At 50.2% G+C, this 22747-nt stretch overlaps 10 protein-coding genes across 10 annotated transcripts; 5 read left to right on the top strand and 5 right to left on the bottom strand.

Annotated features, from left to right (window-relative positions):
- Positions 1-329: 329 nt before the first annotated feature.
- M431DRAFT_77368 (hypothetical protein) lies at positions 330-1463 on the bottom strand (the record flags this gene model as incomplete). Its single annotated transcript, XM_024922564.1, has 3 exons — positions 330-592; positions 659-887; positions 963-1463. 3 exons carry the CDS (start codon positions 1461-1463, stop codon positions 330-332), a joined length of 993 nt encoding a protein of 330 aa, XP_024777392.1.
- A 572-nt stretch (positions 1464-2035) lies between these two features.
- M431DRAFT_505292 (hypothetical protein) lies at positions 2036-3596 on the top strand. Its single transcript, XM_024918611.1, has one exon. The coding sequence runs from the start codon at positions 2112-2114 to the stop codon at positions 3366-3368; it is 1257 nt and encodes a 418-aa protein (XP_024777391.1). The 5' UTR covers positions 2036-2111; the 3' UTR covers positions 3369-3596.
- A 990-nt stretch (positions 3597-4586) lies between these two features.
- On the top strand, positions 4587-6246 carry M431DRAFT_2786 (iron reductase domain protein; the record flags this gene model as incomplete). The annotated part of the gene is made up of 4 exons (XM_024913997.1): positions 4587-4629; positions 4736-5550; positions 5613-5800; positions 5856-6246. The coding sequence occupies 4 exons, from the start codon at positions 4587-4589 to the stop codon at positions 6244-6246; spliced, it is 1437 nt and encodes a 478-aa protein (XP_024777390.1).
- Positions 6247-6610: 364 nt separating this feature from the next.
- Positions 6611-7174, bottom strand: M431DRAFT_109403 (hypothetical protein; the record flags this gene model as incomplete). Its single annotated transcript, XM_024911711.1, has 1 exon — positions 6611-7174. The coding sequence occupies one exon, from the start codon at positions 7172-7174 to the stop codon at positions 6611-6613; it is 564 nt and encodes a 187-aa protein (XP_024777389.1).
- A 1149-nt stretch (positions 7175-8323) lies between these two features.
- Positions 8324-10347, bottom strand: M431DRAFT_505290 (hypothetical protein). The gene is made up of 4 exons (XM_024918610.1): positions 9581-10347; positions 9437-9481; positions 8992-9331; positions 8324-8916 (listed from the first exon to the last, which is right to left on the bottom strand). The coding sequence occupies exons 1-4, from the start codon at positions 10232-10234 to the stop codon at positions 8801-8803; spliced, it is 1155 nt and encodes a 384-aa protein (XP_024777388.1). The 5' UTR covers positions 10235-10347; the 3' UTR covers positions 8324-8800.
- Positions 10348-11504: 1157 nt separating this feature from the next.
- On the bottom strand, positions 11505-15786 carry M431DRAFT_77087 (hypothetical protein; the record flags this gene model as incomplete). The annotated part of the gene is made up of 4 exons (XM_024922533.1): positions 11505-11675; positions 11745-13370; positions 13432-15450; positions 15607-15786. 4 exons carry the CDS (start codon positions 15784-15786, stop codon positions 11505-11507), a joined length of 3996 nt encoding a protein of 1331 aa, XP_024777387.1.
- A 727-nt stretch (positions 15787-16513) lies between these two features.
- On the top strand, positions 16514-18600 carry M431DRAFT_505287 (hypothetical protein). Its single transcript, XM_024918609.1, has one exon. The coding sequence runs from the start codon at positions 16543-16545 to the stop codon at positions 18424-18426; it is 1884 nt and encodes a 627-aa protein (XP_024777386.1). The 5' UTR covers positions 16514-16542; the 3' UTR covers positions 18427-18600.
- Positions 18601-18814: 214 nt separating this feature from the next.
- Positions 18815-20428, top strand: M431DRAFT_136651 (hypothetical protein). Its single transcript, XM_024912553.1, has 3 exons — positions 18815-19568; positions 19634-19726; positions 19816-20428. The coding sequence occupies exons 1-3, from the start codon at positions 19004-19006 to the stop codon at positions 20364-20366; spliced, it is 1209 nt and encodes a 402-aa protein (XP_024777385.1). The 5' UTR covers positions 18815-19003; the 3' UTR covers positions 20367-20428.
- Positions 20429-20929: 501 nt separating this feature from the next.
- M431DRAFT_505285 (hypothetical protein) lies at positions 20930-21809 on the top strand. Its single transcript, XM_024918608.1, has one exon. It carries the CDS (start codon positions 20959-20961, stop codon positions 21691-21693), a length of 735 nt encoding a protein of 244 aa, XP_024777384.1. The 5' UTR covers positions 20930-20958; the 3' UTR covers positions 21694-21809.
- A 211-nt stretch (positions 21810-22020) lies between these two features.
- M431DRAFT_77791 (hypothetical protein) lies at positions 22021-22558 on the bottom strand (the record flags this gene model as incomplete). Its single annotated transcript, XM_024922618.1, has 3 exons — positions 22021-22098; positions 22169-22377; positions 22438-22558. The coding sequence occupies 3 exons, from the start codon at positions 22556-22558 to the stop codon at positions 22021-22023; spliced, it is 408 nt and encodes a 135-aa protein (XP_024777383.1).
- Positions 22559-22747: the final 189 nt, after the last annotated feature.

Raw genomic sequence — 22747 nt, 5'->3', positions numbered from 1 at the left:
GAGTGGCGAAGATATCGTATTACACCATCTCATGAGGGATCATTATTAAACATAATGCTTGTAGTAGTAAACAGACAGCTTTTCCCCACATCTGGTTTAAATGTATATACATTTATGATAGTCAAGGATAATATTCTCTACAGTGTGATGAGTGATATACGTATGGCCGTCAGAAGAGACGTGAATGGCAGATTACCCTACAGTTGAGTGGTGAATTTTAAAGTGATGATGAAGCTTGCAATGTATTTTATCCAAAATGATAGCTGTAGTGAAATGCATGTTGTACAATATTCCCTTTATAGGGTAACTCCACCTCTTTCATAACCCTTTTACTTCTGCGCCTGAAGCTTTGCCTGAAGATCCTGCTGAAACTGCATAATCTTCTCGAGCATTTCGGGAGGAATCATGGGGTTGGGAAGATTCTCAGACAATCCCTCAATTCCGACCTTCAAGAAGTTGGGCTCTGCTGCAATCTGCTTGCCCAGAACTCTCTTGACTTCGTCAACATCCCAGTTGGCCCAGACGAATCGGCCGTGCAGATACTCGGCCTCTCGGCTAGCCGCCCAGACAGCCATTTGACCCGGAAGGTTCTCTGTACACGTAGAGTTAGTTCATGTCGTCCTAGGTAATTGAGAGGGAGGGAGGTTTGGAATCGTACCATCATCGAAGGGAATGCCCATTTCTTCGCTGGCACCCGCAGCGCGAGCCATGTCGGTGAGAACACCGCCAGGGTGGAAGCTCACGATCTGCATATCATTCACATCGGTATCCTTGGCGATCTGCTGGATCAAGGTAGTACCAGCGTTCTTGGTCAAGCCGTAAGTTGGACGCTCGGGGGCCATCGAACCCCACATATAAGCGGCGATGGTAGAAATGTTCACCAAGAACTATGGCAGCGATTAGTATTATTTTGTTTTGACTCTTTTTCAAATTGCCAAAAGAAGAGGAGGGTTCAAACTAACCTTGCGCGAATCCGCGCCTTTGCCCTTCTGGTTGTAGAATCTCTGCGTAAAGTCCAACAAAGAACGCACGTTTGCCTCGAAATCGCCCCAAACGCTAGCAAGATCACTCTTGAGAATGGGAGAAACTTTTCCATGGGACGCAGCACTGAGGACCAAGACATCGACAACGATACCCTCCTTCTCGAGACCAGACCAGAGAGCTTCGGTGGCCTCGAGGCTTCCAACATCGCAGACTCGGCCCTCTACCAATGAAGGGGAGCCGAATCCCTTTCCCTCTTGGACGAGCCTATCGGCGGCAGACTTTACGACGTCGGGGCGGCGGCCCAAGATGATGACTCGCTTGGCGGAAGCCTTGACGAAGTTGCGAGCGATGGCATATCCGATGCCACTGTTGCCTCCAGTGACAACGACGGTTCTACCAGCCTGGCTGAGTTCTGGTCGCGAGGGGGAGGTAGCCTCATAGGGCTTTCGGCGGTACTCCTTGAGGGCTGGAAGAGACATGGCTGCGGACGAAAGTAGAAGGTTTTGGCTGGGTTTGATTCAGTTGTAAAGTGTCTGAGACTGATGAATGCTGATGATATGAAGTAGGAGTAGCACCATTGTCTGGTCCCCCATTCTCCTCTTATACTAATTCCAGTTCCAGCGTCGGAGTTGCATCTTCGCGATTCATACTGCTTCCTCACACCGCGAGCGGCATTTCTCCTTTCTCCTTCTCCATCATCTCCATCCTTCTCTCCAAGTCCGCCACCAAAGCAGCGGAGTATTGGAAAGCAGGCTGCTTTATTAATCAACCAGTTCCATGCGCCAGTCATCCACAATTGCCTGTTTCGCATTTCTCGCATCGAATCAGACGAATCGGGGGGGCTGTACTCCGTAGTCATCGTTTCTTATAAAACCGCCCCCGTGCCGCGGTGGAAAAGTTGCCGCCGGCCTCACCTATCAAAGCCCGTCACAGGCCGGAGCTCGGCTCCACCCGGCGGAAGGAAACCCGCCCGCAGACGGGCTGAGCAGAAATGACAAATTGCCCGCCGCCGGAGAATATAGAATAAAGAGCTTCTTGGGACTTCCAGCCCCCGTTACCCGTTCTTGGGCCCTCGCATCGCATCTCCTCTATCCGCAGCTGCTAGGGAATAAAAGATAGTGCCTGTCATGACGGATTCCGCCCCGCCGAAGCGATTGGCCTGCATCCCGTGCACAAAGGCCAAGCGCAAGTGCAGCAAGCAGACGCCCGCCTGTCACCGCTGCACCGACAAGCAGATCGTCTGTCGCTATCCCGCTCCTCGTATCGCGCCCCCGTACGATCTCGTCTTCTCGCAGGACGGCGCCGTTTCCGTAGTTCCAGCGCCCTCGGACAGGAATCCGCTGCCCACCCCGCCGTCTCAGATTGGGGAGAGTCAGGAACTAGAGCAGCAGCAGCAGCAGATCCACGCTGCCAACACCGAACTCACACGCGCAGTGGCTCCAGCATCGGCAGATGCTCTGCAGAATCCGTGGTTTCTGTCCCCATTGTCATGGACCATCGACCACAAGACTGGCCCCATCCCGTCACAAATCTACTTTAGCGATGAGGCTCTCACGTACTTTATCGGCCAGCTTCAGGTGTGGCTGAAGCAATGGATTACCGAAGGCCATTGTCCCTTTATCCATCCTCAGCTGTGGAGGATCCATCTTCCGGAGAACGTTCAAGATGCATTTACCTCCCTTTCAGCATATCACTCCAAGACACCTGCGACTGAGAAAATGGTGCTCCGCATCATCGAGACCCGCGTTAACAACCTGGTGAATGAGCAGAATCCTACCGACGTGGGCGACTTTGGCGTCGTCATGCTTGATCCTGCGTGCCATCTCGCAAGGACACAGGCCCTTCTGATATACAAAATCATTCGCCTCTTCGATGGCGACATTCGCGCTCGAGCACAAGCCGAGAAGAATATTGATACTCTTTCTCTTTGGGCTCGACAGCTATGGCAGAGCGCCGGACTTGGCGTAGCTTCAAACCATAAGGACCTGGTTAACAAGCCACATCCCAACCCAGTCGATACGCAGCTACGGACAGATGGCTCTCCCTCATGTACATGGCAGGCGTGGATATTTTCCGAGTCTGTTCGGCGTACTTATTTGACCGCGACTCTCACAGAGGCTGTATACTTGACGCTGAAGCAAGGATTTGCACCCTGCCCCGGCGGCATCATATTCTCCTGCGGCGCAGGCCTTTGGGATGCGCCGACGCCTTTCACTTGGCTGAAGCATTACCAATCGAACATTGTCAACTCTATTCGTTGTGTCGAAGGAGAACACTTGTTTTCCCATGTCAAAGCATCGGATGTGGATGAGTTTTGCCACGCTACAATGATTGTATCGTATGGACTGGAGCGGTTTGAACGGTGGTGCAACGAGAAGATGTGAATGGCCACGGCCTTTTTGGATTTGGTTCAGCATTCCCGGATATACTGTATAATGATCGTTGATTTTCCTTTTTCCCCACTGCATTGGAGCTTTTAGCCGTCGTTTGGTTGCGTTGTTGGAGGAGTTGGCGTTTTGGTGGATTCATTCATCTTCAAGGTTTTGGGCTTGTGCCATACATGAATACAACTTGGTATATACGGGTACTTACTTACAGTGTCACCTCTGTCGATTATCTCCTTATTTCAACATGTAAAGACGTCACTGCACCAATCAATCTGCCACCTTCGATCGCGCTCTGTGCCTGTCTGTAATGTAATTCCGCGTAAGCTGTAAAGCCGCCGCTCGGCATTGGCTGGGCGGCTTTTTCGCGACTCCACAAACACACATCACCTCCTTGCATGTGACGCCAGGAGAAGCAAATGAAAACCACGACTATTGCCCTTTGAGGAATCGCGCAGCAGTGAGGGAGCCAATCGTGAGCTGAGAACCCTCGTAAAATAAAAAACCACCTCCGCAAGTCTGTGCTTAAGCTAAACGGCGACGGAAGATCCAGGCTAGGAAATCTGGGATGGGATCGAAATCAACAAGGAACGCGTATCGTCAGTCTGTGTTACAGAGGGGAAAGAATATGGAAGTCCAAATACAACAAGGGTTTATATATATAAAAGATAAGAAGAAAAAGGCCAAGGAGATATATATACGATACATCAGTATTGCTCATCATGTGTCGATACCGCGACGGTTGCAACTGCTAAGGCAAACCTGCCAATGCATGTGAAATTAATCGATGCGACGCCGCGCGGGCTAACGAAACCGGGGATCCTGGGCTGAAAAAAGAAGAAGCGGCACACTGAGTGTACGAGTCACGTACCTGCAGCTCATGCAACCACGGCACCAACCCGCAAGTACAGCTCAGGTACTTGAGCCTCAGCCCAGTGGTGCGACGCAGCTGAATCGAGGTCAACTATCTGCATGCAGCTGCTACTTTACAGAGGTATGCAGCACCACCAAAACTCCCCCAAAACAACATCCTTTCCCTCCCAATCGCACTGGTGGCGATACTGTTCCAATTAATGACAGAGGCTGGAGCGCTGTAGAGCTGCAAACCATTCGTTAACTGCAGCCTGAATCCTTTCTCTATATTGTATTGCCAGCGATTCTTCGAGAGCTTCTGTTGCGGCTCCGTCTCCATCGCTGCTGGCAACAAAAAACATCGAAATGCTCTTTGGAAATCTCTGGCGCGCCGCGCTGGCGACAGCTGGTGAGTGTCTTCCCACCTGATGCTACATCGCCATTATACCCTCGAATCGATTCAGATTCATTCAGATCAAACCACTAACAGCTTCTCGTCCCTTGTCGCACGGCAGCCTTCGCAGCGTCGGCCCTCGCTGATGATACCAACAACCCCACCGGCCAGTCGACCTTTATCTCTCCCGATGGTTCCCTCGCCTTCGCCTTCACCGTCCCCGACAACGGCAATACAGACATCTACTTCAGCCTGCGCGTCTCTACAGATCGCTCCTGGGGCGCCATCGGCCTCGGTAGCGACGACATGCCTGGCGCCCTGTTCCTCATTCTCTATCGCAGCAAGAATAATCACGACAACGTCACATTCTCCCCTCGTCTAGCATACGGCAACTACGAGCCCAAATACTATCCCGACCTCAAGTTTGACGTCCTCGATGGCACCGGCGTTCAGGATGGCTTCATGACCTTCAATGCCGTCTGCCACGAGCACTGCCGAAGCTGGCCAGCCGGCGGCACTTCCAGGGGCTACATCGATGTGTCGTCTCCAAACCAACAGGCCATTTACGCTCTGGGAGGCAAAGAAAGCTTCAGCGACGACGAGGTGGATGCGAACCTCAAGATGCACAGCGAACACGGCACCTTTACCATCGATATGAAGAGAACGCAGGGCCGAGCCGATTTGCCTGTCCTCACCAAGGACTCTGTGGCTGAAGGTACGACGCTGAACAGCCGTTCTACGGGCAATTTCGACTGGAAGGCTGCTGCGCACGCCGCCTTCATGGTCTTTAGCTTCATGCTCTTGATTCCCATTGGCACAATTCTCATTAGAATAGAGAAGTTGGCCAAGTTTCACAAGTTCAACCAGACATTTGCTCTGTGTCTTGTGCTCGCGGGCTTTGCTTTTGGAATCCTGACGAGCTTCAACTATCAACGGGTATGTATATGCCAGGCCCCCGAGGCCCATTAAATATAGCTAACGATAACTCAACTTTCTAGTCCCGTGGATTCCATTCTCTACACCAAGTCCTTGGCTTCATCGTTATCCTCCTCTTGTTCGTTCAATTGGCCGCTGGCATTCTACATCATCTCAAATGGCGAAAGACGAAGCAGCCCACTACATTCGGCAAGGTTCATCTCTGGAATGGAAGAATCGTCATGATTCTTGGTGCAGCCAACGGCTACATGTAAGCTCCCATCTTCTCCTTATATCTCGCCGTTTACTTACCTTTTATCTTTTAGCGGGTTCGGTTTCGCTCTGGATCGCAAATACGCCCTCATCGTCCTCGGAATCGTCTTCTTCTTGGTGATGTGCGCCTTGGGATATATCATCTGGGGAGCCAAGCGTCAGATGCCTCGCCGCCAGCAAGGTCCCTCTGGCTTTGAGGGCCTTAACCACAGCTACCAGCAGCAGCACCCCGAGCCATGGCGGAACACTGGCTACTCAGCAACCGTTACCGCTGCGCCAGCGTATCCCCACGATCCCCCTCCGGGATACGAGGCCCCATCAGAGTCGCAGATTGGCCTCCAAAGCACCACATCGTGGAAGCGTAGCACTCTTGGCGGCAGGGATAGCTATGAAGATGAGCCTCTTAATCTGGGCTCAAGCCAGAAACCAAGAGAATTTACCTGAGCATGCATTTTTCGGACTGCAATTATGGCGTTGGGGGGACATGGAACTGTGCAATGGAATATTAATGAAATAAGATATGACATTGTTTTTAATAATGCTTAATGAGGGAAGTGTTGGCTTTACAGGTCGCTCAACGACGCTTCTAGTGAAAGTGACATATCTATGATACATAATACGGAGTGGTTATCCAATATTCAAACCTAGGACACTTGCTAAAGAGATTGAAGCGTGGTTCGAGGCCTGGTCTGCATTGCGTAGAAAGAAGGTAGATGTAGCCAACACGCAACGCCAGATAAACTCTTTCCATGAAAGACTTTACCATGTCAAAATCAACGAGCATCATTTAAAAAATCCAACCCCCCAATTACTCGGTTTTCAGTTCCTCTATTGGTACTTCTTCCTTCAACTGTGTGCCATTCACCGTCGGCAAATCCGCATCCACCAACACAAAGAATCCTCTAGCAACCTCAGTGGTGTTATTCTTCCATCCATGGATAGTACCTCGCTGGACAATAATATCTCCTCTCTTCAACACAGTGCTTTCACCACTCCCCATGATCAACTCCACTTCTCCCTCTATAATCACGCCGAAATCTATGGTTTTCGACCTGTGCATCGGCACGGACTGTCCAGGTAAGAAATCACTCATACGGAGCACAGTTCCACGAGGTATGCTGATGCCCACGTTGTGTGGGAGACGATCTTTGTATTCTTTCAGATCCTGGTTATTGTTCAAAACACCTGGGAATTGGTTCAGGGCGTAGCCTAGATAGATGACCGTGCCGGAAACCCCTACTCCCTCAAGAGTCTGGGGTATCTCTTTGCTGATAATGGCGTTGCCGTCTTTGTCGTGTGTAGTTATAACACGCCGTATAGGTGGCAAGCCAGTCACAGCGGAAGCAGGAGCCGTTTTAGATGTAGAACTCATTGTAGAAGGCTTGGAGTAGCGGTCCTAAAGCACAAGCGAATTGCAAAGTCTAGCATCTCTACCAGAGGGTAGGTAGCATTCTTATGCAGTTTGCTTCCCGTCACAGAGTCCCTATAAGAAGTCAATAAATGTAGTCATCATGGTACCTCATACGGGTTAGATTGATAGAGTAATCTCGTGCGTGTTCAAGGTTGATGCTAGTCAGCAGCTAGCTGATACTGGTCTCACGACAACATATCCTCTCGCTAAATAATTCACCTTATGCGAGCGAAGCGAGCATGTAAGATCAACCTTATAAAGTTCTTACCAGCTCAACCATAGGCCTAGCAAAGACGTGTAATACCTAAAACAGAACGAACCCAGTCTTGTAATACCTAAAACAGAATGAACAGAGCCTCGCTTGACACATAGACTCTAAACAATGGAACCCATCACCCGTCAGAATGTCCTTTTAGGATACACTAGGACAGATAGAACAGACTCTAAAGTCAAAAAAGGTGTCCCCCGAAGGAGATCCGGGTGGATCTAAATATGGTTTATAAGTTTCCTTATTCCCGTAGTGCCTCGAAAATGAGATCCATTTATCAGGCTGTGTGCTACAGGAAAGATCGATCCCAGGAGATTGGTCGAATAACAGCCTCTACCCACCACATGTAAGCGGTTCGATCGGAGACATCCACTCCTCCGGTAAGACGTGTTGCCCAAGAACTGGCAGAAGATTTATTTAACAACACGTTGGCAATCTCACCATAAGCTGGGGTATTCCGTGATTGACGAAATAGTCTGTGGCCGTTGACGAAATTATTTGTAAGTGTTGGAAGGATTGTGCGTCGCCGTGAGCAGAACACTCTGCCGTCAAGCAGTCATCATATAGTAGATAAATATATTGCATAAATATTGACCGCCGCGTAAAGAAAAGGCCATGCCAAAAGCATTGTTCATAGGGCCATTGGGCCAACGTCATTCGATTTGGCGATTGCGGATGAAGCCAGCCACATCTGTCTACATAAAACAATCGCGTAGCTGAACAGAGAAGACGTCAGGTCATATTTTCTTTAACAGCTTTAGATGGCTATATCTCTGCTAGTGTTTAATCGCTTTCATCTGCTATACCTACTTATTCACTCTATCTTATATACCTACCATTACTACTATACCTACCATCGCTACTATACCTACTATGTTCACTATCGACTATTCTGTCCACCTCACAGATGAAGAGGTCTTATCCTCTATGCCTCGAATAATGAGTCACTAATACAACGCCATTCACACCGCATCAAGGTGAAACTTCATTTCATGCTAATAACCCGATCCTTCAACCATGTCAGCTGATCCTACCTCCACTGTGACCACTTACACGGCGGCATCCAGAGCATTATTCCATACATCTGCTCTCTAATTATGCTCTAACACTAATTCTACTAAATCTTGAAATACCCTTGACAGATTTCCAACATATACCTAGTACTAAACCCTTTGGGATCCTATCACCTGCGTGTGGTTTGTCGACCAACACCACCAGAATCAATGACTCACAGGGCCATGAACATCTGCTCCTCTTCATCTAACTCTGCGGCCCTCGGAGGAAAAGCTCGATGCAGCCTCGCCATCACACATTTTGTTTCAAAACTCCTTGCCCCAAGGGTCCTTGTCCGCTACCTGCTTGTTAGGCGGCCCAATTGGACCCCAAACGAATTGAGCGACGCGGCTTTTCGTTGCTTGAGATGCCTGGCATGTGTCTATATAATATCTAAAATTAGCATCCATCATATCAAACAATTACCAGTGTTATACGGGATACTCCTGTAACGTACCAAGCTTGCTCTTGTCCGGCACTGTTTTACCTAGAGAGGAGTTGGGATTCTGCCAAGCAAACTCATTGTGAGAAGAAGAATCCGTAGGCGAAGTCTCCGCGTCGGAAGCCTCACGAGACTTCCACAAGTTTAACTCCTCTTGCTGCTTCTTATACCAAGCAGGGAGACCTTGGAAGAGGCCGAGAGCCTTCTGCGAGGCCTCATCCAGGGGCATCTCGTGTTTAAACTTGCACCCCGTCTGGGTGAAGGCACATCTTCCCTCGTGGATCCACATGTCGCAGTATACTTTGTTCTTCTTCGGGATCGACGGGTTAGTGGCGACGATACGGTCGATTTGGTTCTAGAATAGTTCCGCATGAGCTTCTCAAACAGCTTTAAAGCATGGATATGGTGAAAGACAATGCTCGATATTAAAGTAAACAGGAGAGAATGATCCGCAACTCACCTGGACGAGATCCGAGGGATGTCGAGGCCCTTGGATTTGGCACGCCTAGGAGCTTCAGCTTTCTCTCCTCTCTCTTCTCAACTATTGACGGTGTCTCGTTCTCTTTTTCTCTCTTACAAACAAAATAAAAAAAAGTTTGCTTACTTTGACTGTGATGGTCTGGCTCATATCCGCCATCCCTTTCGGCGGAACGCCTCTCAGCGGCGGCAAAACCACCATCCCTCGCCGCTCAGGCTCCCTCGGCGGAATCTCGTTCAACGCAGGCAGCATATCAGCCGGCACAAGCCTCGTCAACTCGCCATTCCCCCGATTCAAATAGTACGCGTACCCATCGCTCACAGCCCCGGCCGCAGGTGCTTGTGATGCAATTCCTCTTCTCTCAACTTGACCCATTCCCACAGGGCCATGAGTCGCATTCATCTTCATCGACGGAGGTGACACGTTTCCGTCCGGACAAAAAACCCGCCAATTGTTCGAAGAAAGCCCTCGTGACGGAACTGCTGCTGCTGCTGCTGCTGCTCCGGCCGCACTGAAGCTCACCTGGTGCTGCTGCTGATGTGGGATAGTAGGATAGGCCACCAGTTGCTGTCCAACTTCATCTCTGCCGCTTTGACCAAATCCTTGGATGAAATAGCCGCTGAAAGAGTGGTGCTGGCGGTGATTCAGCCCCATCTGCCTTTCCATGACAGCTTCAGCAGAGCAATCCCGAAGGTGAGGCGTGATTGTTGGAGTTTCCGGAGACCACGGCACGCAGGATATACTTCCCGGCCTCGAGTTCAATCCAAGAGAACGATCCATCACTCGGGAAATGAACCACAAACGGCGGCAAATTGGATCAACCGCAAAGGTGACGAGTATAAAACAAACCGGGATATACTAAACAAAGGTCAAGCAGGTATAAAGTATGAGAGCAGTGTAAGGAAGAAGGTAAATGTTTGCAAAAAGAAAACAAATCGAGTTCAATGTCAATAGTTGAAGGAGACTGTCTCACATCAAGTTGCTGCCTTACCGGCCCAAGACATATGGTCGAAGCCGTGCGCATAGTCCGTTTGTCTCTTACCCCTGTTTAACTTCGAGTCGTCGCTCGGCTGGTTGCAGGGAATTCACCGCATCTGCTGGCATTTGCTACGCTTGCCGTGCAAATTGAAAGTATTAGCCGTTTGATGAATCTCATTATAATTTTTTCCGATTTTTTTGTCTTGTCTCTAATTATTGCGTGGCCGCCGATCCTGTGACAAAGCGGAGCAATTGTCTCTTTCTATCTATATGTTTAAAAAGCTATGTATTTATTGCAAAAGTCTCCTCCTTGTTGTTTTCAAGAGCGCAAAAAAAGTCATCAAATCATATTCTGCTCCTTGGTCTACTGTTGATAGGGAGAACCAAAAGGGGGGGCGATGAAAAAAAAAATTCAACTCTGCCGAGTCCCGTTTTGCATGTGCACTTGGCCTAACCTGTGGTACAGAGCGGCCATGTGTCGTTGCTTCATTGATGCTGGTCTTTCAGCACGGTGAACCACGTCCAGCGCTACGCGGACCTGTGCTTCAGTGTTGAGAAGAGCGAGATACTCGAACCCGGTTGGTGGTGCTTGGGCGGGTACGGCGGGATAAGGTTGCGGTAGCGGAATGGCTGTGGGCGGTGGTCGGCCGCCATTCTGGATGTATTGCTGGTAATGTTGGAAGGTTTGCTGGCGTCTAACCGTGTCAAAGCCTTTCCTATATACCAATGCAGGGGTAGTTGGTTGTTGCGCTGCTCGTGGTTTTGTTTGAGAGTTGTCATTAGTGTTTACAGCCCTGGCGTCGGGGATGGGCAATGATTTTCGAGGTCTGCCCCTCTTACGGGGGACGTCTGCAGTCCACGCCGGCTGTGATCCACTCGGAGGCGGAAGGTTTTGTCTTCGCTTTGAATCAGGTTGCTGTTCTTTGGGGAAGGCAATGCTTTGCCGCTGTTTGGCTCCGCCGTCCTGCATCGATAAAATCTCGGCTTCTGTCACGGCTAAGACTCGTTGTCAGTTTTACAGTCTTTCATCGATTTTCGCTAGAATAGAGGTTTGTTTCCGTGTGAACAGATATCATAATTTCTTACCATTTGTCGGGGGGTTCATGTCATCGTCGGTTTTGTCGTCGTCAGATTCCGGCATGTTTGCTCCGTCAAAGTCGTCAGAAGAAGAATCCGAAGACTCGGCAGCGACATCACCAACTACGGCAACAATATCTGTGCCCTTTGCCCCGTAGTTGACAGCCTGCAAACAAAATCATTAGCATCTAGTTCCCATCGACCAAAATCTCATACCAAGGGCAATCCAACATACCATGCGACGTCTTGCACCACGTCCCAGGACTTCTTTATTAGCCTCCTCTTCTCGCCGGGCTTCCTCCTCTCTTTGAGCAAGGATCTGGTCCCAGACACTAGAATTGATGGGCTCTGGGGCCAGATCTTCTCCAAGTTCCTTATTTTCCTCAAACCCAAGCTTGTCATTCGCCCATACCCGGGCGTAAGTAAACTGGCTTTCGGCAGAGTTATCTTCATTTGCCGCAGTCTGTTCCATCTGGGAGCGATCCAAGAGCTTGTCGACAGACGCAGAATCGTAGTGAATTGCTGTTTTCTCGTAACCTTCGTCAAACAATGCTTGGGCACCGTGCTTCAAGATTGATTCCAAGTCGGCGCCTTCAAGCTCCTCGTCGTCCATGCTTTCGATGAGTGCGTGGTCCAGAGCCATTTTCTTGCGGCCAATTTCCATGATTCGTTCCTCTACTGAATCCTTGGTCATGAGTTGAAAGCATAGGACCTTATTCTTTTGGCCAATGCGGTGGGCACGAGACAACGCCTGGATATCCTGGTGAGGATTAAAATCCGGGTCCATGATTATGACGGTGTCTGCGGTCGCAAGATTGATACCAACACCACCAGCCCTTGTTGATAATAAAAAGGCAAAAAGCTCGGAACCGGGTTCGTTGAAGGCGTCAATACGTCGTTGTTTCTCCAAACTGGATATCGAGCCATCTAGACGACGGTATCCGTAACCGACTCCATTGAGAAAGTCTTCTATAATGTCAAGCTGTTGCAGAAACTGGCTGAATATGAGCACACGGTGGCCTCGCTCCTTCAACTTGGGCAGCATGATTTCCAATAACAGAAGCTTGGCAGATGCCTCTACCAAGTTGCGATGGAGAACCACGGGATCATGGTGGCGCTCTTCAATTGCTTCAGAGTACATAAAGGGGTGGCATAAGCATTTGCGCAGTTGCATCAGGATGTTGTTCAAGCTGCCACGGTCTTTTGCGTTCATTTTACTATTGGCAAACACAGCCCGAATAAGCTGCGGATTCTTTGCCATGATGCTCTTTGATAGCTTCTCCTGGATAACGGTCATGGTAACGGGGAGAATAATCTGCGCCATGGGAGGAAGAAACTTGAGGACGCCAAGCTTTGTTCTTCGCAAGAAATACGGCCGAATTTTCTCGTGTAGCTTGGGAAGATTGTCTTTGTCCAAAACAGCATATTCCTCATCCAACTTCTCCGCGTTTTGCTTCTCATCTATAAACTGCAAGAGGTTGAAAAGTTCTCTCTTGTTGTTTTGCAGTGGCGTACCAGTTAACAATAGTCGAAACGGTATCTTCATAGACCTCAAGGCATTGTAGAGAATGTTTTGGTCATTCTTCAGCCGCTGACCTTCGTCAACGACCAATCCCTTCCAGTTGACGGACTTGAATAGAGAAGACGTCCGTGGATCTTGTGCCGAGTCATACGACATGATAACGACTTGAGCTTTCAGGTCTGCGGCGCCATCCGGAAATAGTTCATATCTGTAGGCGAGCTCCTGGGGCTCTCTGCCTCCATGATAAGCAACAACTCTGACACCCGGTGCCCATTGTTTAAATTCTCGACGCCAGTTGGCGCAAGTAGCATTTGGAACCACGATGAGGAAAGGCCAGCACTTTTGGACAGTTAGAAAGGGTTTGGATGGCAGCAATAAAGTTACACAGAGATTGACTTACTTTGGGCATATCCTGCACTAGGGAGGTCACAACACCGACGACCTGAACTGTTTTGCCCAATCCCATTTCGTCTGCTAGAACGACACTTCGGCTTTGGTGATAATTTTGTAAGAGCCAATTGAGGCCCTCTATCTGATAGCCCATGAGCTTTCCTCGCGTAAGGCCGGCAGGTTGCGTGTCTACTTCTGCAAATTTAGTATTCTTGTACAGCTTGATGCGTTCTCGCATCTTGTTCTGAGAGTCGTTTTGAAAGTGTTTGCCTTCGATGTATTCGCGGTATGCTTCTACAAAGGCCTTGTAGAGTCGAGGCTTATCGGCAGTTGGAGGAGTGTCCCACACAACGTCATCATACCCAAGGCCATGAAACTTGACCAGTATTTTCTTGACCCGGGAGATGTTAGCAAGATCCTCTGCTTTTGTTTTCCCCAGAGCGCCGGGGCCGTCGAATTTGACGTTAAAAATGATGTCGGGGGTGATGTATTCGTCTGGAATTGCCTCTTCGCTGGTGAGCTTTAGAAGATCCTGCTCAAGTACTCGTTTTGCAAAAGAGGATCGCATATTGCCAGCGCTGACACCAAACACCCAAGCTCCGGAAGCCCAAGAGCAGTGAGCAAATGAGGTGTCTTGCCACTTGATGAGATATTCTCTTTCATCTTCACTGATATCTCCGTAAGCTGGGAGGGGATTTTGCTGGGCCACGGGTCGCCACGCCACCAGCCGATGAATCTTGCTTCTGATAGAACTGCAATCATTACACCGCCAGTCGACTGAGTAATCCTTGAGGCGCTCGGATTTGACGTCCGTTCCAATGGAGTCATTGCCCATGGATGGTAGATGCTCCTGGTGCCATCCACGGTGACAGGTGGTACAACGGAAAAGAACATTGTCGGCGTTGTTGATGAGTTCAGGTGACACTGGGGTGATGGGGTCGACACCGCCATTCTCCTCGCGCATTTTTTCTTCCTGTCGGGCAGTCTTCTTTCGAGAAAAGGCAGCGCAGGATCGGCCGTCTTTCTTGCACTCCTGGCAGGCGCTATGTCTTGGTGCACTGCTATCTTTTTTTGCGTGGGTATTGAGGCAGAATCTACATTGCAGCACAAAGTCGTCTTCTCCAATTTTGGTAGCCATATGCTCTCGATTGCTTCGATACCCAATGCAGTTCTTGTGATAAGTTAAGCAACACCCTTGACAATAAAGCAGCTGGCCGCGCTGCTTTGAGCCGCCACAAGTATGGCATGACTGCATATGTACGGATCCAAAGTCGGAGTCGGCAGAGATTGATTGGAAAACTTCTCTGACGGAAATAATCTTTGGTATAGATGCCTTCTCCTCTACCACGTAGAATGAATCGTCGTCCATGAAGGCATCGTCTTGCATACTCATCTGGTTTCTGGTGGCTCTTGCAGACCGTCGAGGCTGTTCAAACTCGATATCAGAGCCCCCCGAACCTCTGCGAGACAATTTGACTTTATTTTCTTTTTGCTTTTTCAATCGGCGAGACCGTTGCACAGCTCTGTTAGGGCGGCCCTTCTTCAATGCAAGGTCGGACACAACGGGCATAAATGCGTCTTCGTCTTCCGAGGACTGGCGAGAATCCAGCGCCAGTTCGTCCATATCTTGATCAAGATGGCTGGTATTGAACGACATGTTGGTGAGCCTCAGTTGTGTGGATCTTCGCTTTCGGAGGTTCCGCCTTGCCTGATTGGTGTCTGCCAAGCCGTCTTCATCTTCGCCCTCTGAGTTTATGGAGTCACCAGCATGGCTCGGACGGCTACTTGCCTCTCGAGAGCGCAACACGCGAAGTGGGCGAGATGGACGCCTGCGAGTGGAGATTATGTTCTCATCTTCTTCGTCATCGAGGCCACCAGCATCAAAGACGGCGACATTTAATTCGGGATCCCATTCCTCATCGGGGGCGTATTTACGCTTGCGATCGGCGGCGGTCATATCGACTGAGTCTTGGTATTGGTGGAGAGCTTCTTCGCCATTTATGTACTCGAGGATATCGGCAATATCGAGCTTGGATCGTGTTAATATGTGGAACAAACAAACAAGAAAAGAGCATGCCTGTGTGATGAGAAAGAAAGACACAATGCGATGTAGCTGGTGTGCTCATGTGGTGGGTGGAGGAAGAGCAGCGCGTGTGTGAATGTGCAAGAGTTGTGTAACACGTACCGAATCAACTCTGCCATCAGTGAATTCGACATCGTACTGGAGCGGATCTTGGGTAAAATCAGAAACACCCGTGATCTGTTCGACAACACTGCTATATACCGTCGAGTATTCACTCTGTTTCTCCACAGAGAGCTCCGGGATTGCAACTTCGAATTGCACGGCCGGTGCAAGCTGCAGCATCTCATCCTCCAGCATATCGATGTCGGTGTCAATTTGGGGCGTGGCTTCTGGTGTCGGTTCCAGGCTATCTTGCAGAGTGATCTCGCCCTCCTCGATCTTGTCATCGGCCATCCCTTCCTCTTCATCCATAGTTGCCTTTAACAAGGCAAGATCGCTCACATCCTGAAATGGGAGATCGAAAGGGGGGAATTCATCGTCGGTCTTCTCGTCGCTCGGTTCGACCATGCCGTCAAAGATGTTAATCTCATCCATCTGCGTCCCCGTGTTAGCCCAAGCGCTTCTTCAGTAGCAGGGAGAGATGCGACAGCTCGCGGTACATCGTCCCGCGGAGCAAACTGTGGGAGCTGCACCTCTTCAATTCAAAGCGTCCAGCGCTATCGGAATGCATCAGTAAAAGCCGGAAAATCCAGAACCAGTGCCATAGAGCTGAGGATTGCAAGATATCCGTGGAATATCGAACTGGGCGCAATCTGAACTCGAATTCACCTGTAGACATTTGGACGCGGCCCCATTTATCTGACCTAAGACATATACTTTCACGCGTTGAAAATACTGCTAGAATAGGCTTAGCTTAGGGCGTTGCAGGGGTATTAGAGTTCACCGCCTTTGGGAAACCCCTGTAGTCGCCCCGCGGTGCGCGGCAGAAAAAATAAATTGGGACATAGAGGTGCATCGAAGTCAAAGCTCGACTTGCAGAGCTGGTATAAGACTTGGTGTTTAGAATGAGCATCACCCAACTGCTCTTCATCACCGAGAATGATATCTCTTGGGCAGCTAAGAGCTAATGGCTTATCCCGCCAGATATTCAATTGTTTGCATAAGAACGGCGCTTATCCATTACAGATAAGTCGGCCTGCGACTCTCTCTGCCATCCACAGAGGAGTGCGGCGATCTGAGAGAGTCCAGTTCGGAGATCAATACAGAGATCGAGATTCCTCAGGTAGGGGCAGAAGTGATGGACTGACTAGAAGGGCACTCGACGGCGCTGCATCCCCTCGGCAACAGCAAAAGCTACGCAAGAAACTTGGTCGGAAGGCGGCCGAGGAAGAGGACGAGGAACCCGGCAAAGAGACTAGACGCAAGCGCTTCCTCAATCCAGAGTCTGACTATGGGAAGAAGAGCCTAGTGTACCAGCTTAAACATGGAGCATTCAAAGATCAGGCGGCCGCCCTCGTACAAGAGCCTGTACGTCCGCTGCCATACCAGAGACTAGAAACCAGCCCTCGGCGCAGGACGGAATCTCCCCGGTATGGGTCAGAGCGCTCGGAAAGGCCTCCCTATTCTGACAGGCGTTCTGATAGGCGTTCAGTTGGGCGCTCAGCAGGGCGCTCATCTGATCGCCCTCGCCCATCTGATCGCAGAGAGCCCTTTGATCGCAGAGAGCCCTTTGATCGCAGAGAGAATTTTGATCGCAGAGAGAATTTTGATCGCAGAGAGAATTTTGATCGCAGAGAGAATTTTGATCGTAGAGAGAATTTTGATCGCAGAGAGAATTTTGATCGCAGAGAGAATTTTGATCGCAGAGAGAATTTTGATCGCAGAGATGACGCCGATGGGGATGTGGAAACGCCGCAGCCTCGCGAGAGGAGAAACCAGATGATGGCCATGAATATCAAGTATACAACTGCCGCGTCGCAGTTCCTCTACGGCAAGTCTGTTGTCAAAGCAGCACTGGAGCAAGGACGACGGAAGCTATACAAACTCTTCATCTACGGAGGCGAGAATAGAAAGGACTCAAAAGATAACGCCATCATCACAAGATTGGCGGAGAGACGAGGGGTTCCAATTACCATTATCCCAAATGAGGATCAGAGATTAATGGACAAGATGAGCATGGGTCGGCCACACAATGGGTTTGTTCTAGAAACGTCGCCCTTACCTCGACTACCTGTGAAGTCTCTAGGGAGGCTCGAAGAAACTCTGGGGAAGTTAGGTTTTCATGTCGAGTTGGATCACCAGTCAAAAGAGGAAGAAGATATCAACGGGCATGATACATTTATCCCACGGAAAAACAACAACGCACCAAAGCCCTTTGTTCTATTGCTCAATGAGATCCTGGATCCAGGCAACCTGGGAGGCATCCTTCGAACGGCAAGTTATCTCGGCGTTGATGCAGTGGGCATCACTAATCGCAGCTCATCGACACTCACTCCAGTTGTGCTCAAATCCGCGGCTGGTGCTGTGGAAGAGATTACAATATTCAGCGTTGACTCGCCTGTTAGCTTCATAGAAGAATCTCGAAAAGCAGGATGGAAGACATATGCCGCCGTTGCCCCGCCAGACCCCAAACTTGCCCAGAGGCACGGAGACAAGTTCATCTCAACAGCTACTGTCGAGTCGGAACAGCCGCTGGCGAGTCATCCCACCATATTGGTTCTGGGAAATGAAGGTCACGGCCTATCCAAGCCAATCAAGGTGGCGGCCGATTACGAGCTATCAGTGCCGTACTTTGTTCAAAACAGCTGCGTGGATAGCTTAAACGTCAGTGTTGCCGCTGGCTTGTTGTGCCATGCCTTTGTGAGGGCCCCAGCTATTGTTAAGTCGACAGCTGCGAAAAACGAGAAGGAGGAGACTTTAGCGGAAACGGCGTCGGGTGCCGAGAAGATGGAAAATCAAGACGAGAAAGATGCTCTTTTTTAACAGACAAAAACATTCTAGCAAGCATAATGACGGTTTATGACAGATATGTACTTGTATTTAGCAATTCCGTCGAGGTGTAAGATTTATGTACGAATATGGATGGGAGCCATGCATCCCCACAGCCAATTAACATGACGGTAAAGAAAAGCACCGCTCCCAGCAAGAACATGCGCGCATTGCATTCACTGATCCATTCATGAATTTTATTCACTCATATTTTATTATCAGAGTAATACAGTCAATCCTGTTTCTGTCATGTTGTAACTATTAATAGGCTGACTTGTTGTCTGTCTCGTATGCGGTTTAGCTGCGTTGGCCCACCCAAGCTAGGCCGGTTACCCCAGCCACCAGCTTGTTTGTATTGAAACTCAGGTGCTTCTGCTAGCATCGCGAATTCATGGGTGAGGTGACTTGCATGCATTGCTAGCTTGTTTTGGGGGGCAGCTAAGAGAAAATCTCAGCTCTTCGTACATATTCTTTTTGGCTTTGTTTTCAGCTGCGACATATTAACATTCTTTGCATCTTCAATTGGCGCCGCTGGCTGTCGAGATCCTCAACGGCGCTGACCGCCACCGCAATGACCTTCCACAAGATGCTTCTCCTGCCAGCAGCCCTCCTCGCTCTGGTATCTGAAGTGGCGGCTGACCAACCGCTGGCCACTGCGATCAAGAAACAGCTGCCGAACCCAAACGACAAGCTGTTTCCTGATCACCTCGCTTTCGAACCTCTCCAACGATTGACTCCCAGCGAGGCGACGAACCTCTGGCTCGACGGCTACGACGATGAAGATGCCTCCAGCAACTCCACAAAACGCTACCGCCCTGCATTCTCGAATCACTTCCACGATTCAGAAGAAAATCTGCTGCGTCGCGCTGCAGATGTGCTAGCGATCCTCCAGAACCGAGCAGGATGCCCCTCAGGGATGGAGAGCTGTTCAGACATTGGCGCGCCTAACAAGTGCTGTCCAGACGGAACATACTGCACCGATGTGTCGGATTCAGATGCTGACCAGGTTGCCTGTTGCCCTAATGGGACCACATGCGGAGGAAGTGTCGGCAACTGTCCAGGAGATGCCGTGAGCTGCCCAGCTGATCTTGGCGGCGGCTGTTGTATCGCGGGATATGTCTGCGAGGGGATTGGATGTGAGTGAAGAATATCTAATCAGCGTTGATCTATCAGGAGTGTAAAGCTGACGAGACACGTACAGGCGTTCCAAGTGCTTCAGCCACTGGTATTCCGTCTTCGACAACACCACCGCCTCAAACCACCACCAGCCAGACATCCACAACTGCCTCTTCAGGTAAGCATCAGACGTGATAGTGACTCCCATTGTCACTGAGACCTCAATCCCTCCTTCAGCCACACAGAAACTGACAATAACTGCCATAGGCTCGGGCACTGGGAGCGCAACGGGAGCACCGCCATGGAGGCCCACGGACGCCACATCCTCCTCTTCCTCCTCGACCACCTCAACTTCTCACAGGACTACAAGTCCACCGGGTGAGACCCAGACTGGCTGCCCAACTGGCTTCTACGGCTGCCTCGCCACTCACGGGGGCGGTTGCTGCCGCACCGACCGCGATTGCCAGACGTCCTCCTGCCCGGCGCCATCTTCAACCATCATCTCTCATGGCGTCACCGTCGTTGTCCCGGCAAATGACGTTCCCACCCCAACTGCATCGGACGAGTGTGCAAGCGGCTGGTTTCTCTGCGGAAAGGATGCGGGATCGGTGGCTGGATGCTGCCCCAGCGGGTATAAGTGCGGCACTGCGAGCTGCTTTACTTCCTCAGCCTCGGAGACCAATTCTCTGCAGAAGCAACAACCAGAACCGGAGGCTCCAAACAAGAACGCAGCTGCCGGATCCACTCCTCGCAACAATTGGCTCGCTCTGGGCGGCATTGCAGGAAGCCTCTTTCTGATCTTGGGTAGCATCTTATGATGACGAATGAACGTGGACATGTGTTGCGCACAGGAGGTGCAGATAGGGCTTTTTTTTTTTTTTTTTTTTTGCTTTGTCTTTTCATCAGGATTTACGAACCAAATATTTGACGGCATAATGGATGCATGACTGTTTATATACCTACTCTATAGATGCACAGAAGATTTATATCAATCAATAATAATGTCAATACGGGCATAAAGGACAAAATCCTCCCTGGGTAGGAGCTTACGCGGGCCAAGCATGAGCCATTGACGGCTTCTTCCTACCTCGACTGGCAACTTCCTTGATCACACTCTACTCTCCATCGTTTGGCCAAACTTTGGAAGGATGCAGCTGCCAAACTGCCTCGTCCCAAGAGGGAAGACCAGTCACTAAGCGATATTCTCAGAGCTGGAAAGAGAGAACCAGTCCTGACTATATCTTCTCCTCTCCCCCGTTTCCAACTCACTCTCCTTCATCTCTCGGCTTCTTCATCCATCCCAGTATTGCTCGCTCTGCTCTCTTGTTTTGATACAGTTTCTCTTTATTTTGGAGCCACAACATCATATCCATCACAGACTCATAGCTTCTACCGTCAGACATATTCACTATGAAGTACAGCACTGCCACCCTTTTCGCTGCTGCTGCAGCTTTGGTGTCCATCACCTCTGCCTCTGACTCTGTCTCAGCTGAGTGCGATCATGAGCTCGGCATTTGCCCCGTGCTGCCAGCCACTCCACTGCAGATTCCTCAAGACCATGTTCTTGACGACCTTCCCCCTTGTGTTGAAGTCATCGTCAGACATGATAACTGCCGCATTGACCCCGTCCGGATTGGCCCAATCACTTCAGTCATTTCGGATGCTTACCATGAGGCATCTGTTCAATGCAACTGCATCGGAACCGACTTCGCCGCCTGGCTTGACTGCCAGAGCTGCATCCTCGAATCAGGCCTTGCTGACGACGACGTCAACCAAATTTGGCTCCAGATCTTGGCGGGGGCACAGTCACTTATCTGCAACTCATACCAGCCAACTGACCCCTACGGTCCTACCCAAACGACTCCCGCGCCTGTCTTCACTACTTACAACCCGACCACCACCACCACGTATAATTTCGGCCGTCCCACGCGAGCCCCCTTGGACGCCAATGAGGTCAAACCTCAGGTTTCTTGTGCTGAAGAGGCCAGCATGCAACAAGGCCTCAATGTCACCACAGCTACAGCCTTGCCAACTCCGACTGCCGCATTGTTGCCCCCGGTGCTCACAGTCAGTGGAGCCTCCTCACTCGAAATGCCTGGGCTGGCTTTGGCGATTGTTGGCGGCCTTATTCTTGGCATGTTGTGATGAGATGGGATTCACGGTGTGTGGAGATTGTGGAACAGAGTAGGGAGGTAGTGATCGGATAGGTTTCGAGAGTGCCATGATGCTCAGGACTGTATGTTAGTACGCAGAGTATAATTAATATACCTACAGTTTCATTACAGTTGCATTAGGTAGTATCAGTAACAGGGTGAATCGCAATCACAGCATGCCGTTGCGTTCATTGGCGACGTGACAAGCACAACCAAAGGGGATCTCTTGGGTGGGGAAAAACATATTGGCTTTATTCGTCGTGGCCGATGACCTGATTGTAATTTACATTATCCTCCTCCTCCTCTCTGCTATTATCCTTTATGGCATAAACTCATGGGGGTGGGCGAGCTTCTCCTGGCAAAAGGGCAGCTTGCCAGCGGTCCAGATCTCGTGTTCCTGTTTATTGGTATATTGTTAGATGCACGTATTCTAGAGAAATCTCAGGTCGATAGGTGAGTCAACTAACAGGCTTCAGGGTCTTCTTGATCTCGGTGTCGAGAGTGCCGCCCTTGAGGGCAATGATCTCGGGAGCACCATCGGGGTCGTGGGCGATGGGAGATCCGCACTCGGAGCAGAAGAGTCGGTGGACGGCGTTTCCAGAGGCGGCGGTGCCAGTCCACTTCTTGATGGGACCGTTGATGGTGAGAGAGGCCTTGGGGACGACGACGACGAGAGCTGTCGAGATGGATTAGCATTTGACATGACGAATTGAGCAAGCAATTATGCGGTGCATACAGTAGGTGGAGCCGGATTGGCGCTGGCAGTCGTCACAGTGGTCGTAGCCGGTGATGATGGGGGCGTCGACGTCGGCCTTGTAGGTGACGGCCTTGCAGAGGCAGTGTCCGGTGAGAGGCATGGTGAATTGAGAGTTGTGTGGTTTCGGTTTCTATAGAAGCAGAAGAGAAGAGATTGTTAGAGAGTTGTTGATTCAGGACGAGAAGATGCAGGTATAAGACAGCTCCTTATAGTAAAGAGAGCTCTCTCTCTCTCCATCTGCTGGAGCTTCATGTGGGCTGGCGGGGTAGCAATAGCGACACCCGGGCGG

Source organism: Trichoderma harzianum (assembly GCF_003025095.1).
Source record: "Trichoderma harzianum CBS 226.95 unplaced genomic scaffold M431scaffold_3, whole genome shotgun sequence".
In the NCBI taxonomy this organism is placed as follows: Eukaryota; Fungi; Ascomycota; class Sordariomycetes; order Hypocreales; family Hypocreaceae; genus Trichoderma; species Trichoderma harzianum.
This window is presented reverse-complemented; position numbering and strand designations above follow the sequence as displayed.

Coding starts and splice junctions, on each gene's coding strand:
- M431DRAFT_505292 (XM_024918611.1), top strand. CDS start 2,112: ATGACGGATTCCGCCCCGCCGAAGCGATTGGCCTGCATCCCGTGCACA.
- M431DRAFT_505290 (XM_024918610.1), bottom strand. CDS start 10,234: ATGGATCGTTCTCTTGGATTGAACTCGAGGCCGGGAAGTATATCCTGC. Junction 9,332..9,436: donor ATCCCTCGGATCTCGTCCAG/GTGAGTTGCGGA, acceptor GAACTATTCTAG/AACCAAATCGACCGTATCGT. Junction 8,917..8,991: donor GCCGGACAAGAGCAAGCTTG/GTACGTTACAGG, acceptor GATATTATATAG/ACACATGCCAGGCATCTCAA.
- M431DRAFT_505287 (XM_024918609.1), top strand. CDS start 16,543: ATGATATCTCTTGGGCAGCTAAGAGCTAATGGCTTATCCCGCCAGATA.
- M431DRAFT_136651 (XM_024912553.1), top strand. CDS start 19,004: ATGACCTTCCACAAGATGCTTCTCCTGCCAGCAGCCCTCCTCGCTCTG. Junction 19,569..19,633: donor TGTCTGCGAGGGGATTGGAT/GTGAGTGAAGAA, acceptor AGACACGTACAG/GCGTTCCAAGTGCTTCAGCC. Junction 19,727..19,815: donor ATCCACAACTGCCTCTTCAG/GTAAGCATCAGA, acceptor TAACTGCCATAG/GCTCGGGCACTGGGAGCGCA.
- M431DRAFT_505285 (XM_024918608.1), top strand. CDS start 20,959: ATGAAGTACAGCACTGCCACCCTTTTCGCTGCTGCTGCAGCTTTGGTG.